The sequence below is a fragment of the Panthera pardus genome, unplaced genomic scaffold (genome assembly GCF_024362965.1).
Source record: "Panthera pardus isolate Hobbes unplaced genomic scaffold, ASM2436296v1 HiC_scaffold_10, whole genome shotgun sequence".
Lineage (NCBI taxonomy): Eukaryota > Metazoa > Chordata > Mammalia > Carnivora > Felidae > Panthera > Panthera pardus.
In genome coordinates, this window is record NW_026526655.1 from 29,965,492 (window position 1) to 29,980,553 (window position 15,062).

General features: G+C 39.2%; 1 protein-coding gene across 7 annotated transcripts in view; it reads left to right on the forward strand.

Moving 5' to 3' along the window:
* Window positions 1–15,062, forward strand: part of INO80D (INO80 complex subunit D) — a 72,324-nt gene that overhangs the window by 15,732 nt on the left and 41,530 nt on the right. For 4 of the 7 annotated variants that reach the window (XM_019446269.2, XM_019446270.2, XM_053905686.1 and 1 more), the window contains exons 2-4: window positions 2,994–3,086; window positions 3,192–3,438; window positions 9,111–9,862. In XM_019446269.2, the coding sequence (XP_019301814.1) occupies window positions 3,221–3,438; window positions 9,111–9,862 (970 nt within the window). In that variant the 5' untranslated portion in view covers window positions 2,994–3,086; window positions 3,192–3,220. The remainder of the gene's footprint in view (window positions 1–2,993; window positions 3,087–3,191; window positions 3,439–9,110; window positions 9,863–15,062) is intronic. The other 3 variants (XM_019446272.2, XM_053905699.1, XM_053905700.1) reach the window with 2 other exon arrangements.

Consider the following 15,062-nt stretch of genomic DNA (forward strand, 5'->3'; position numbering starts at 1 on the left):
CTGTCAGCACAGAGCCCAACACAGGGCTCGAACTCACAAGCTGTGAGATCATGACCTGAGCTGAAGTTGGCCGCTCAACCGACTGAGCCACCCAGGTGCCCTTTCTTTCTATTATTTATAAAATATTCTCATGCAGCTAGATACATTGGCTGCTTTTTCACAATGACAATCAAATTAGTTCTATAAATTACTTTTTTCACTTATATCCAGTGTATTTTCCCCCTGAAGTTCACAGAGGTTTACTTGAACTAATTTATGAAATATTTATGTTGACCAGGTGGATGAGCAAGCCAAAGAGAGAGTATAAAAATGAAACAGCATGAGTTTGCTTTGAAATATTTCCTGCCCTGAACATCTAGACCTTTAGGACAGTTAAATTAAATTTTTTAATACAACTTTTCCTTGTATCCTAATAAAGTGAAAAGGGAAAGTTCTTGTTTAAAAATTTTTTTTTTAAAGTTTTTATTTTATTTATTTTTGAGAGAGAGCAGGGGAAGGACAGTGAATTTCAAGCAGGCTCTGCACTGTCAGTGCAGTGCTTCACGTGGGGCTCGAACTCCCGAAGAGTGAGATCAGGACTTGAACCGAAACCAAGAGCCAGACATTTAACTGATTGAGCCACCCAGGAACCTCTTGACATTTTTTTAAGGTTTATTTATTTATTTTGAGAGAGAGCCAGCATGAGTGGGGGAGGGGTAGAGAGAGGGGGTGAGAGAGAATCCTAAGCAGGCTCCCCACTGTTGGTGCAGAGGCCTTCGTGGGGGCTCCAGCAAACAATCCAGGAGACACATGACCTGAGCTGAAAGCAAGGGTTGGTCCCTCAACTGACTGAGCCACCCAGGCTCCCCAAATTTTATTTTATTTTTTATTTTTAAAATTTGCATCCAGATTAGCATATAGTGCAACAATGATTTCAGGAGTAGATTCCTTAGTGCCCCTTCCCCATTTAGCCCATCCCCCTCCCATGACCCCTCCAGTAACCCTCAGTTTGTTCTCCGTATTTATGAGTCTCTTCTGTTTTGTCCCCCTCCGTTTTTATTTTTGTTTCCCTTCCCTTAGGTTCATCTGTTTTGTCTCTTAAAGTCATCATATGAGTGAAGTCATATTTGTCTTTGACTAATTTCACTTAGCATAATACCCTCCAGTTCCATCCATGTAGTTGCAAATGGCAAGATTTCATTCTTTTTGATTGCTGAGTAATACTCCATTGTATATATATACCACATCTTCTTTATTCATTTATCCATCGTTGGCCATTTGGGCTCTTTCCATACTTTGGCTATTGTTGATAGTGCTGTTATAAACATGGGGGTGCATGTGTCCCTTCGAAACAGCACACCTGTATCCCTTGGATAAATGCCTAGTAGTGCAACTGCTGGGTCATAGGTAGTTCTATTTTTAGTTTTTTGAGGAACCCCCATACTGTTTTCCAGAGTGGCTGCACCAGCTGGCATTCCCACCAACAATGCAAAAGATCTTTCTCTGCATCCTTGCCAACATCTGTCGTTGCCTGAGTTGTTAATGTTGCCATTTTGACAGGTGTTAGGTAATATCTCATTGTGGGTTTGATTTGTAGTTCCCTGATGATGAGTGATGCTGAGCATTTTTTTCATGTGTCAGTTGGCCATCTGGATGTCTTCTTGGGAGAGCACTGACATTTTTTTTTTGTTTTAAGTTTGTTTATTTTGAGAGAAAGAGCCAGTGGGGGAGGGGCAGGGAGAGAGGGAGAGAATTCCAAGCAGGCTTGAACTCACAACCTATGAGATCATGACCTGAGCCGGAGCTGGAAGCTTAACCAACTGAGCCACACAGGCGCCCCAGCATTGACATTTTTTAATAACTCCTATTTGTTCAGTGCTTGAGACTTAGTGGGTTGTGTGCTCTGTTATCTACTTGATCCTTAGAGCAACGTGATGGTAACATAGCTACTACTATTAACCCCTATTTTGCATATGAGAAAACTGAGCTTTTATTATTTGTTCAAGGTAACACCGAAAGTAGCAGATTTTGGCAAACCTGTCTTCTGAGTCCTTTAACTATTTATGTATCTTGTCATTTATTGGTGTAAGGAATTTCCTATTCAGTTTTGTAAAGAAGAGAGTATTTCTTGAGTTTTTCTGTAGCTAGGATCCAAGCTATTTCATCAGCCATCTGGGTGACTTTTGGATTCTGGAGAAAGTGTTAGACCACATCAGCCCACATACAGTCCTGACTTGACAAATCAGTTGATTCAGTTTCATTGTAGACTATATGGAGTTACAATATGTAAATGTTCCTGTTGGACATTTTGTGTGTAGAGAGGTAGTGGGCATTATGTGATTTCTAACTTGCATTTTGTTACTAAAACTCCAGAATCTTAGAAGTCATGATTCTTAGACTATTTAGTGTAGTTGGGAGCAGCATTTATGGATAGCAGTGCACTGAATGGTAGCAGTGTATTGGGTGAAGAGCCTTTGGGCTCAAGAAGTTTATAGTTTGGATGGGATAAATGTGGGAAATATTACAGGGAAAATGACTTTTAAAATAGGAATTACCTCCTTTTTTTTTGTATTTCATAGGAACATTTGTTGCAAATTGCCAAATATTTTGCCAACATATCAAAAAATGTTGAATTTCTGAGGGAAGTTTTAGGTCTGTAGGTTCATTCTTACTGGTATTGTGAAAAGATCTGGGCTCTGAAGACAGATGTAGCAATCAGCCACCAGTAATGAAATAAAAAAGACCTGCCACTTTATGACATCTGTTTATGACATTTGTAACTTTGAGGTACTTACAACACTTAACCAGAGTAAAAGTTATTTAGTTCAATTTGGAGGGATAAGGTAACTTGATATTTTATCATGTCTCTTATTATTTGAATTTAATGTCGGGATGATGGATTACAATGAAGAATCCATCCCATTAGGAAGGGTGATATCCTAGAATTGCACTTCCCAGGTGAGCAAGCTTTTCATGTTCCTATTTGTTAACTAGGCCTTTTGATATTTTTGTAGACAATCTGCTTCATCTTGATTCTGCAGCATTCCAAACTGTGGTATCCTTGGGGTTCTCTTAACATTGCTATGGTGCAGAAGATTTAAAATCAGGTATGGCTGTGGGGCCAGAAGTCCCTCAGTGAAATTCTCAACTTAAATCTGCCTTATACTCTCTGATTTATCATTTGGGTTTCTTTTTTTGTGGTGGTCTTTTAGCTGATGTTCACAAGGAATAGAGTCACGTGATGTATGAAGGGAAACATATACACTTCTCTGAGGTTGACAATAAGCCCTTGTGCTCATATAGCCCCAAACTGTGCAAGCAGCGGCGACTCAACGGCTACGCTTTCTGTATCAGACACGTTCTGGAGGACAAGACTGCCCCCTTCAAGCAATGTGAATATGTGGCCAAATATAACAGCCAACGCTGCACCAACCCAATCCCCAAATCAGAGGATCGTAGGTAAGAGCTAATAGTGGGAATCCATCTTTGATTTAATTCATAGGCTTGGAATTTTTCTTGTCTGTTTTTTTCTTAATGTGGTGAATTTAAACATTGAGTTCCAGGGGTAATCTGAGTAAACCTTGGAATGCTTCTAAAGATGAGAGATGGCAGTTTTTAAAAAATGGGGTAGTAAACTTGGGGAATTATTTGAAAAGTATGTTTGAGTGTTTTTATTGATGCAATAGACTTTAAAAGAATTTTTCCCTCAGTTGTTGCTTGTGTTTGGTTTGCAGTCCTACAAAGTAAGTCCTGATTTTGATAGAAATCTGCTTAAACAACAGAAATTATAGGAACTACTTAGGTGTTGTAATTAACAATAATAATTTTGGAATTTTAAAATCTGTGCTTGAAAGGTAGCAAAGGGTATGTACTTCTTGAAAATTATTGAAAAGAATGATTACTTGAATTAGATTTATTTTCTATCAGACTTCTAAGCAGTGTTTGGCATTGTTTTATAATGTTGCCTCTTTTGGTTAAAAGAGTTCCATATAAAGTATGTTTACTATAATTGAGAAATGATATTTTCATTAGTATGAGTAGGCTGTATCACTAGGATTGTGAATTTTTACCTGGCTGCATTAAACATGGAGGTATTTTTAGAGGAGTCTTATGATGGTTATTCATCATTCATATTCTTAGGAAAATGCACACTATTTCCCATATAATCTCTTTTTTTTCCTCTTATAGCCTCTTTTTCATGTTTCTTTTTCTTCACTTCTCCAGAAAGCATGTGGATCATTGCAGGATGTCACAGGGAGATAACACGATTATTTTCCCAAAAGTTTCAAATACTTGTTATCTTTAGGTAGAAAATGTGAACTTTTTACTTCTATCTTTAAAATATGTATGTGTGTGTGTGTGTGTGTGTGTGTATATATATATATATACACACACACACACGTATATATATACACGTACATATATATACACACATGTATATACATATATATACACACACACACACATATATATATATACACATTTATATATATATATATATATCCTTGTTCCTATACATAAGCAATTGTCACCTGCATACATTGGTTGAAAAGAAACCATGTATTTTATATGTCATGGTGAACAATTTTTACACTTTCAGGATGAAATAGATAATTTGTGTTGATAGAGCCCTCACCAGAATGAGTATAGCACCATGTGGTGATTTGGGAATACTCTCTGAGAATTTCTAATGAGCACTTAAAGCTTCACATTACAATACCTGAAAATTTGAAGCAGCTGCTCAGGGAGACAAGGAATAAAATTTTAATCTCAGATGAGAAAGGGACCACTGTTCCTGGCTAACCATATGGGTCCAGTTGGTTTTAGCAGACTTAACATGCCCATTTCTTCTTACCCCTGCCCTTTTTTAACTTGAAGAATTGATGAACTTGGATTAATTTACTTCAAGCTCCACTATAAACACATCTATAATTTTTGTCTTTTTTTTTTTTTTTTAGTTTATTTATTTATTTAAGTAATCTCCATATCTAATGTGGGGCTTGAACTCACAACCCCGAGATCAAGAGTCACATGCTCTTCTGACTGAGCCAGATAGGCACCCCTGTAATTTTGTCAGCTTATCACAGTTGCAGTTGTCCACTGTGGCTTTTTTCCTCCCCTTCATTTCAGCAGAAGCAAGTAGGTAAAGAAATTTCTACTAGCTAGCAGTAAGAAGTAAAGCAAGAGTAGCTCTGAATTTCTCCAAGATATTAATTCTCTCAATCCTAGGTCTTCACCTTGATATTTGAAGTAATTTCCTCTTTTTAGAACAAGAAGGGGAAGGACTCTGTGTGTTGCTATGTCAAAAGAAGCAAAACTTAAGTACTTACTAAACTGCATATATTTTTTCAAAATTGGTTCAAACCAATGCAAATGGGATCAATATTTTTATTATTTGTAGCATTTGGAATAGATTAAAGTAGACATTAGCTAGCAGGAGGTAATATTTTTCTTATTACCTCAAATCCAGGTTGAGGGGCGCCTGGGTGGCTCAGTCGGTTAAGTGTCAGACTTTGGCTGAGGTCATGATCTCATTCAGGAGTTTGAGCCCCGCCTTGGGCTCTCTCCTGTCAGCCCAGAGCCCACTTCTGATCCTCTGTCTCCCTCTCTGCCTCTCTCCAGCTCATGCACACTCACTCACTCTTTCAAAATAAATAAATAAACTTAAAAAAAAAATCCAGGTTGAATTCATATAAGGTCTAAACATGTATATAAATATTGATAGTTACAACTATACTCTATGATATTAGTGTAGAAAAGATTGAGATTCTTTTGAAAATAAGCTTTCATTAGTTTTTTATTTTTTTAAATTCAAGTTAGTTAACATACAGTGTGGTATTGGTTTCTGGAGTAGAACCCAGTGATTCATCACTTCCATAGGACACCCAGTGCTCACCCCAGCAAAGCTTTCATTATTGTTAATGCAGTTTTTCTTTGGACACTTAGGAATTTGAGGTGGTTTAATGTATTATTTTAGAAAACAAATTCCTGAGGCCTTCCCCCCCCCCCCCCCCCCAAGGACTCTTGGTTGATAAAATTATCTGACTGGTAGTCAGCTAAAGGAGGGTTTTCAATATCTGGTGTCTAACTTATCTGGTATGTATTATAAATGCTAACTTACGGGATTCTACCTTTTTGAAGTAGAATAATGTTATGTTCAGTAGAAGTACTGGTATAATTAAAAAGTAAAGTTAATTTCCTAATATACTTAAAGTTGGGAAGCTAAGGCTTATCACTGTTACCTTGGTGTCTCAGAGGTAAGTGGTTATATTAAGTTGGTTATTTTATATAATATTTTAAATTTGTTTGCTATAATTTTATACATATTAGTAGTGTATATTTGCCAAGAAATTTTTTTGTTTCTTGTATGTTTACTCTTTTCTTTCTTTTTTTTTTAATTTTTTTTAACGTTTATTCATTTTTTGAGAGAGCATAAGCAGGGGAGGGGCCGAGAGAGGGGGAGACATAGAATCTGAAGCAGGCTCCAGGCTCTGCGCTGTCAGCACAGAGCCCGATGCGGGGCTTGAACTCATGAAACGCGAGATCATGACCTGAGCCGAAGTCGGACGCTTAACTGACTTGAGCCACCCAGGCGCCCTGATGTTTACTCTTTTCTAAAACAGCTTAGTTAAGATATAATTCACATCCCATACAATTCATGCACTTGAAGTATTCAATTCAGTATTTTTTAGGATATTTACAGGGTTGTACCACTATCATCATAGTCCAATTTTACATTTTCCTCCCGTCAAAAGAACCCCTTAGCAGTGTCTTCCCTGTTCATATTTGTACACTTTTAAGCACCGATCATAACTAAGGAAGCTGTTGTAATTCTAGCTATGAAAATTTTTCCCTTTTAGAAGAGGAACTATTTTTACAAATTCAGACTCTGTTGTGGTGATGCTGACAGAGTGGCTGGAGCAGGAGTTGAGGGTGAGGTCGAGGAAGGACTGTACAGGCAGATCAGCCTCTGCCATGTTACGTGAGGTGGCGCATAGCGGGCTCAGTTACCAGTTCAGGCTGCCTGTGTGTAATGAGCAGAAAAATTAGATTTCCAAATTAAAAAAATATTATTCTCCTCACTAACCCTTTTGTTAATTTGAAAATGACTTGACAACGACAACAGAAATCATTTATTCTTTATTGGGAAGCTTGGTTAATGCGGTTATCCTTGAAACTTTTTTCCTTGTTGGCCACAGCTTTATGAATCTATTCTGGTTAAGGTATATGTGAGACCTAGCCCAAACTTGTTAGGTGTGTAGATTCTCTTTACTGTCCAGAAAGCTTTCTTTTTTTTTTAAATTTTCTTTTCACGTTTATTTATTTTTGAGACAGAGAGAGACAGAGCATGAACGGGGGAGGGTCAGAGAGAGGGAGACACAGAATCTGAAACAGGCTTCAGGCTCTGAGCTGTCAGCACAGAGCCCGACGCGGGGCTCGAACTCATGGACCGTGAGATCATGACCTGAGCCGAAGTCAGCCGCTTAACTGACTGAGCCACCCAGGCGCCCCCCCAGAAAGCTTTCTTAATAGTCCTATTAAAATTGAGAAGTGCCTCTGATAGATTTATGTATAAAGCCAACGAAACCATGTCTCCTGATTATTTGGTGAATCTGTATTTTTAATAACTACTTAAAAATTTGTTTCATGGGCACCTGGGTGGCTCAGTCAGTTAAGCATCTGACTTCGGCTCAGGTCATGATCTCACTGTTCGTGGGTTCGAGCCCCAAATCACACCCTGCACTATAGCGTATCCTGCTTCGGATCCTGTCTACCTCTCTCTCTGCCCCTCCTTCGCTCGTGCACTCTTTCTCTCAAAAATAAATAAACGTTAAAAACAATTAAAATTTGTTCGATGCAGCCCAATGAGTTTGAGGACTGACGTTAATTATTTACTTTAGTGCCTTTTCCCCCAAAACTGTGTCCGATGGAGATAACACAGGTGGGCTACAGTCAAAACAGATGCCATTTTCGAATAAGTTAGGGAAACACTGTCAGATGGGTACATCTCCACCTCGAAGCATAATGCACATTATCATACAAAATGCTGTGAGAAGTTGTTCATCAGAAACAAACAACAAAATCGTTGTCTAATTCTGTTTAAGCCAGTATTTTCCAAATTTATTTAAGCATGGAATACTCTTTAAAGCATACTTGTTAACCTACTCTGAATTGCTTAAGCAATACCAGTTTGGAAAACACTGCTTTTCTAGTGGCGAAAAGCCTCCATAGGTTTTCAGTGTGGTTTATTGGAGCAACATGCATTCTACTTTCTTATTACGTAGAAGGATTCTGTCCTTTTTTAGTATTTTTAAAATACCATTTACATTACAAAAGTAGCTCGTGTTGAAGACCTACTAAGAGTCTTTCTGAGCTTTGATAATCTGTTCAGGTCTCCACTCTGACACTTTCCAGATGTGGGGTTTGGGGCAAGTTATTTGATTTCCATCAGGTTTAGCTTCCTCATCTGTATACAGGGCATTATTTTAGTATTTACTGCAGGTAGAAACATGTACTCCTCTCTCTCGCTGTTGAGGAACTCCTTTCATCTGTAGTCCCACTAATTAGTTTTAATTTACTTTTTCCTTCTCTTTTGTATTCTCTTCTTTCTCTCTTTGTGTGTGTGTGTGTGTGTGTGTGTGTGTGTGTGTGTGTATGTAGAATACACTGTAGACACTCCATTATTAGGGGCTATGTCATAAGATCTTTGTGACTACAAATATTTGAAAATATACATACATACATATTTCTGCATAGGAGAGTTTTAAGTGATCCTTTAGACTCGTTACTTTGTATGCTATGAATACAAAATAAAATAACAAAGCAGAGCCAGAAGCAATAGCCAGATGGTTATCCGGGGCCACTCACTATTTGAATGACTTGCTTCTGTCCTGCAGCCCCTGCACATACACCGTTCACATATTTGCTTCAGGAAAATGGCAGACTTGGAGGATTGCTTGAGAGTAGCGGCAGTTGTTTACATTAAATCCACCAATGCCGAGAGTTAAGACAGTCATGAATTTATAACATATTAGGCAGGAGTCACAATTTATACCATGTCGTTCTATATTCTCCTTTTCTTACTCTGTATATCATAAACCTTTCCCCCTTCTGTGTGTGTGTTTTTAAAGGTACTGCAACAGCCACTTGCAGGTACTTGGCTTTATCCCGAAAAAAGAGAGGAAGAAAAAGAATGATCCTATAGATGAGGTAAAGGTCAGGCACCAGATGGATACCATGGCTTTCAGCCTGACGGTGCCCACGCTGGCCTTGAAGATGCCCAATGGACTGGATGGAATGTCCCTCTCTCCGCCCGGGGCTAGGGTCCCTCTCCACTACCTGGAAACCGAGTTGGAAGACCCGTTTGCTTTCAACGAGGAAGATGATGACCTAAAGAAAGGGGCAACTGTGAGAAAGAAGTTGCAGAGCAAGTTGGCCCAGAATCGGCAGCGCCAGAGAGAGACCGAGATTTTAAAAGTTCGACAAGAGCACTTTAGTCCCCCTCCTGCACCTTCACAGCAGCAGCCCCCGCAGCAGCACCCCCACCCGTCACCCTCCCCCACTTCTTTAAAACCTCCGGCGCCGCCGCCACCGCAGGGTTTCGTCTGCAAGTCCCCTCCACCTCCGAACACCAGCCTACCACTGCAGGGAGTGGCCCCCACCACACACACTATAGCACAAGCAAGGCAGTCGTCTCACAAGAGGCCGCTGCCCCTCCTGCCCTCCGGCAGGGCGCCCGCCGCGGACCCGCCCAGCACTGATCGGGTCCTTATGAAAGCCACAGCCTTCTCTCCACACTTCTCCTGCATCAGCCGACTGCAGAGACTGGTGAGACTGTGCACCCAGAAACATCAGCTGGACACCGATCTGTTCCCCCATCTAGGTGAGTTCTCTCTTGTGCCAGATCGTGCCCGCGTGACGGGAGCAAAATGTGCCCTTTCCCGCGAGGCCGCGTGCCCACGGCCGCCCCGCGTGCGATGGGGGTGGAGGGCACCGGGGCGGGGGTCCGCTGCGGGGCGCCGTGTTTAGGCAGGCCTTGGTAAAGGAAACCTCCCTGGTGCACAGGATGCGGAAGCCGCAGTTGGGAAGTGTAGAATCCCATCACAGCTTCTGGTTAGTGGTCGTAGCGGCGGTATTAAAAGGCGGTTGGTTGTGTTTGGCAGTTCTGTGCCTCTGCCAGCTCAGCACCTGTGTCTGATGAGGTTTTCGACATGTCTTATCATAGGACTTTGGAATAACGATAGCATTGTTAATATCTGCCGACAGTTAAAAAAAAGAAAAACTTGTTAAAAAAAATTCCCAAAGCAATATCTGTTGATAATTTAAAAGTGGAAAAAAAAATACAGCTAAAACTTTAATGTAGTCCAATGTCTGTCTTTATTGCTTCTGAATTTTCTTGCTCAAGAAAATCTCTCTGATCCCAAGTTCATACAGATACTTTATATTTTGTTATCGATAGCTTGTTTTTGATTAAACTTTTTTTTAAGTTTATTTATTTACTTTTGAGAGAGAAAGCCCATGTGCACGAGCAGGGGAGGGTTAGAGAGAGGGAGAGAGAGAATCCTAAGCAGGTGAACCTCGATCGTGACCTGAGCTGAAATCAAGAGTCCAAAGCTTAACTGAGCCACCCAGGCAGCCCTGATTATTTAAACTTTTAATTCATTTGGAATTTATTCTTAAATATGGTGTTAGCTGTGACTCTAACTTTAGGAAAAATTATTTGCATGGCATATGATAGCAATAGAATAGAAAAATAGGAAAAGGATGGGAATAGAGGAAGAAGAAAGGTAAATTAAATGGTCAGTAAACCAGTGAAAACCCCAATCCCCATAGCAGGTGAGGAAATGCAAATTAAAGTTAACAGTAAGTACTATCAGATTGGCAAAAACTATATCCAGTGTTGTTGATGAGGCTTATACATTGCTGATAAGTAATGTGGTAGTATTTACTAATTAAGAGTGTGTATATATAGCCAGCAAACTCACTTTTGGGACTCTATCTTTGGATTAAAAAATACATATATCAAAATGTAAGGATATGTGTTCAAGGATGTTTATTGCAACGTTTCTTGCAGTATTAAAAATCCAGAAACAACCTTTATAACCAATAGTAGGCCTTGAGTAATTATGGTGTATATATATATGCTTTATGAAGTATTATATAGCTATTAAAAAGAATGAAATCTGTATCTTTTAACTTGATGTGCCTGTGTTATATTAAGTAGAAAAGAACCAAGAAGTATGGGTATTATCCCATTAAAAAAAAATCAACAGGGGGCACCAGTGTATCTATTGATCAAGCATATGTATAGATAGATGTTTGCCTCTTAGGTGTGATTATAGGCAAAGTGTAACTGAATATACACTACCAGGCTGCTGACACTGGCTCTCAAGGGGGGATAAAACTGGTCAGGATGTGTTTTTACGGAGACGGGAAAGGTAACTCTTCTTACAGTATAGTTTTATATTGTTTCACCTGTTAGTAAACCATGTATGACTTTTGGTAATTAAAGCAACTAATAAAACTTAAAGAAAAGGTGTAGATAAAAATAATAAATTAGAACACCCAAACTTTAATACTGATTTGTTAATGCCTTGGTATAGTTAAGTTATGTAAAATTAGGTTCCTGCTCTACATACAGTTTTGTAAACTGTTTTAAAATTTTTTCATATTGGACTACCAAGGGAGTAATTTTTCATATAAAACGTCATTTGTCACAGCTGAATCCTTTTTCTAATTTAGGTTGTTTGCAGTTTGTATCATTATAAAGTGTTGTAGCTGTATAGTTTCACAGTAAAATTATTACTGTCACATCTTTAATTTTTCCTTCAAATAGATTCCTAGAAGCAGAATTGGGGATTCTAAGCTTTTGCAGTTTTTAAAAAGTTTTGTGAGGGGCACCTGGGTAGCTCAGTCAGTTAAGCATCTGACTCTTGATTTCAGCTCAGGTCACGATCTCATGGTCGTGAGGTCAAGCCCTGCATCACCCTCTGCACTGACCCCACAGAGCCTGCTTGGGATTCTTTCTCTCCTTCTGTCTCTGTCCCTCCCCTGTTCATGTTGTTTTCTCTCTCAAAGTAAATAAATAAAACTTAAAATAGAAAGCTTTTTGATACATGTTGTCAAATATTTTCTTCAGAATTATTTTGTCACATTACCTCTTTCAGCAGTATATGACAATGATAGTTTTTCTACATCTTTATAGTATGAGGTATTAGTTGTTATTTTGCCTTTCCAAATTTGATACAAATTGATTTTTTTACTAAATTTTTTTTAATATTTATTTTTGAGAGACAGAGCACAAGCAGGGGAGGGGCAGAGAGTGAGAGACACAGAATCCAAAGCAGGCTTCAGGCTCTGAGCTCTCAATTCAGAGCCCAATGCGGGGCTCAAACTCAGGAACAGCGAGATCATGGCCTGAGCCGAAGTTGGACACTTAACCGACTGAGCCACCCAGGCGCCCCCAAAATTTGCTTTAATTTGTGTACTTTAGATCAGTGTTTCTCAAGCTTTTTGGCTTTAGAATCAATCCCTTTTCACTCTTAAAAATTATTGAGGACACTCTAAAGCCTTTGTGTATATGAGTTAAATTTATTGATATTTACTGAATTAGAAATTAAAACTCAGAAATTTAAAAAATCCTAATGCATTTAAAGATGACAGCAAAGTCACTACATGTTAACATGTTCTTTTTGTGAAAAATAGCTATATGTTTTCCCAAGAACAGAAATATAATAAGAGCAGCATTATTTTACATTGTTGGGCAAATCTTAATGTGTGGTTTGCTGGGAGACAGCTAGATTCTCCCGTCCACTTCTGCGTTCAATCTGTCGTAATACGTGGTTTTGATTAGTAGATAAAAATACGGCCTTACACATTCGTAGCTGGAAAAGGGAGGAATATTTTACTGGTTTTTAAAAAATAATTATGGATATTCTTGATTCTACACCAAAATTTCACAAGTGGTAGTTTCTTTTCTTCTTCTTTTTCTTTTTTCTGTTGGTTTTTAAGTTTTGCAGTTTTTTTTCTTTTAATGTTTATTTTTGAGAGAGAGTGTGAGAAGAGGGGGATGGCGGATCTGAAGTGGGCTTTGCACTGACGACAGTGAACCTAATGTGGGGCTCAAACTCACAGTCTGTGAGATCTTGACCTGAGCTGAAGTTGGACGCTCAACCAACTGAGCCACTGAGAAGAGGCGTCCTCTTTTTTTTTTTTTTTTTAATGTCTGTTTATTTTGAGTGAGAGAGCAAGTGGAGGGGAGGGGCAGAGAGGGAGAGGGAATCCCAAGCAGGCTCCATGCTATCAACTCAGAGCCCGACTCAGGGCTCTCATGACCTGAGTCAAAGTCAAGGGTTAGATGCTTAACCGACTGAGCCACCCAGGCGCCCCCAACAAGTGGTGGGTTTTTATTATTTTTTTTTTTTATTATTATTTTTTAAAATTTTTAAACGTTTATTTATTTTTGAGACAGAGAGAGACAGAGCATGAACGGGGGAGGGTCAGAGAGAGAGGGAGACACAGAATCTGAAACAGGCTCCAGGCTCTGAGCAGTCAGCACAGAGCCCTATGTGTGGCTCGAACTCACGGACCTCGAGATCATGACCTGAGCCGAAGTCGGATGCTCAACCGACTGAGCCACCCAGGCGCCCCAGGTGGTGGGTTTTTAAAGATTAGTTGCAATGTGGAATCTGAAGCCATTATCAAGGAATTTTTGCAAACTGTTACATTAAAATCCATTGATCTACTTTGTACTTTGCATGGATCTTTTTACTCATGCATGATTTTGTAACGTCATGTGTTGGTCATTTGGAAATTAGCGGTTTACCAAGTTAAACATATGTTCCAAATGTTGATGTATTTCGTTACGCAAGATTTAAAAATCACATTCATTGATACTCTCACCAACCTCATCAGAAAAATCTTTTAGAAAGTTGTCATAGACTTAGTGAAGACTTCAGGTTTTCCAAAAAAAAAAAAAACAAAAAACAAAACCAAAAACAACAACAACAAGCTTTCAAGTGAAAATGTGAATTTCATAGTTGGGAGCAAATACTGTTCATTGCTTTCTTTGAAGTGACAGTTTCACTGCATTCATTTTAGAAAAAAATGACTGCCAGATACCCAAGTCTTAATAACTGTAGTTTGTCAGTCACTCTTTCGAATAAAAATGGTGTTGGATGGCAAAAAAGCAGCTAGTTGAGGTCACAGCTAAAACAGTGGAGCAAGTGTTTTCCTCAAGGCAACCACCATACTTTCTTGGGAGGTATGCAGAGGCGCTTGATGACTTGCCATTGAGTCACAAAGATGTTGGAAAGACGTGTGGTCAAGAATTGAGATTTAGGGGCGCCTAAGTGGCTCAGTTGGTTGAGCATCCGACTTTGGCTTGGGTCATGATCTCGCGGTCTGTGAGTTCAAGCCCTGCGTTGGGCTCTGTGCTGACAGCTTGCTCAGAGTCTGGAGCCTGTTCCAGATTGTCTCCCTTTCTCTCTGTCCCTCCCCCGCTCACACTCTGTCTCTGTCTCTCTCAAAAATAAATAAACATTAAAAAAAAAAAGAACTGAGATTTAATAAAATCAATAATCTTTAATATACAATTGCTTTGTCAAAGATACTCTTAAAACTTGTTTTTGGCTTTTATTTCACTGCAATTCATGGTGTGAAACCTATAATGACTGCTAGTACAGTTTGGTGCCATTGTTCTGATTCCTGCTGAAGTGCCAGCAGGTTTGCTCACCATGGTTCCCTCCTCCCCCCGCCCCAATCAGTGCAAATGTCAACATGGTGAAATGAGCAAATAATGTCTTAGTATTATTTTGAAGGTAGTGTTGACCTAAGGAACTCTCTAAGAGGGTCTCAGGGACCCCTGGGGATCTATGGACCATACTTGGAGTGAGAACTGCTATTTTGAATTAATAATGTAGCTTTGAGTATTTGTTCATATGCTTTTTGAACATTTATATGTCTTGTTCTTTTTTCACCTTTTCAGGTTTTTTTCACTCATTTTTATGGAAGTGTTTCTCTTTTTTTATTGATTAGGTAACAGCTTTTTATACATCATATTTGTTGCAAAAACCTCTCCTCCT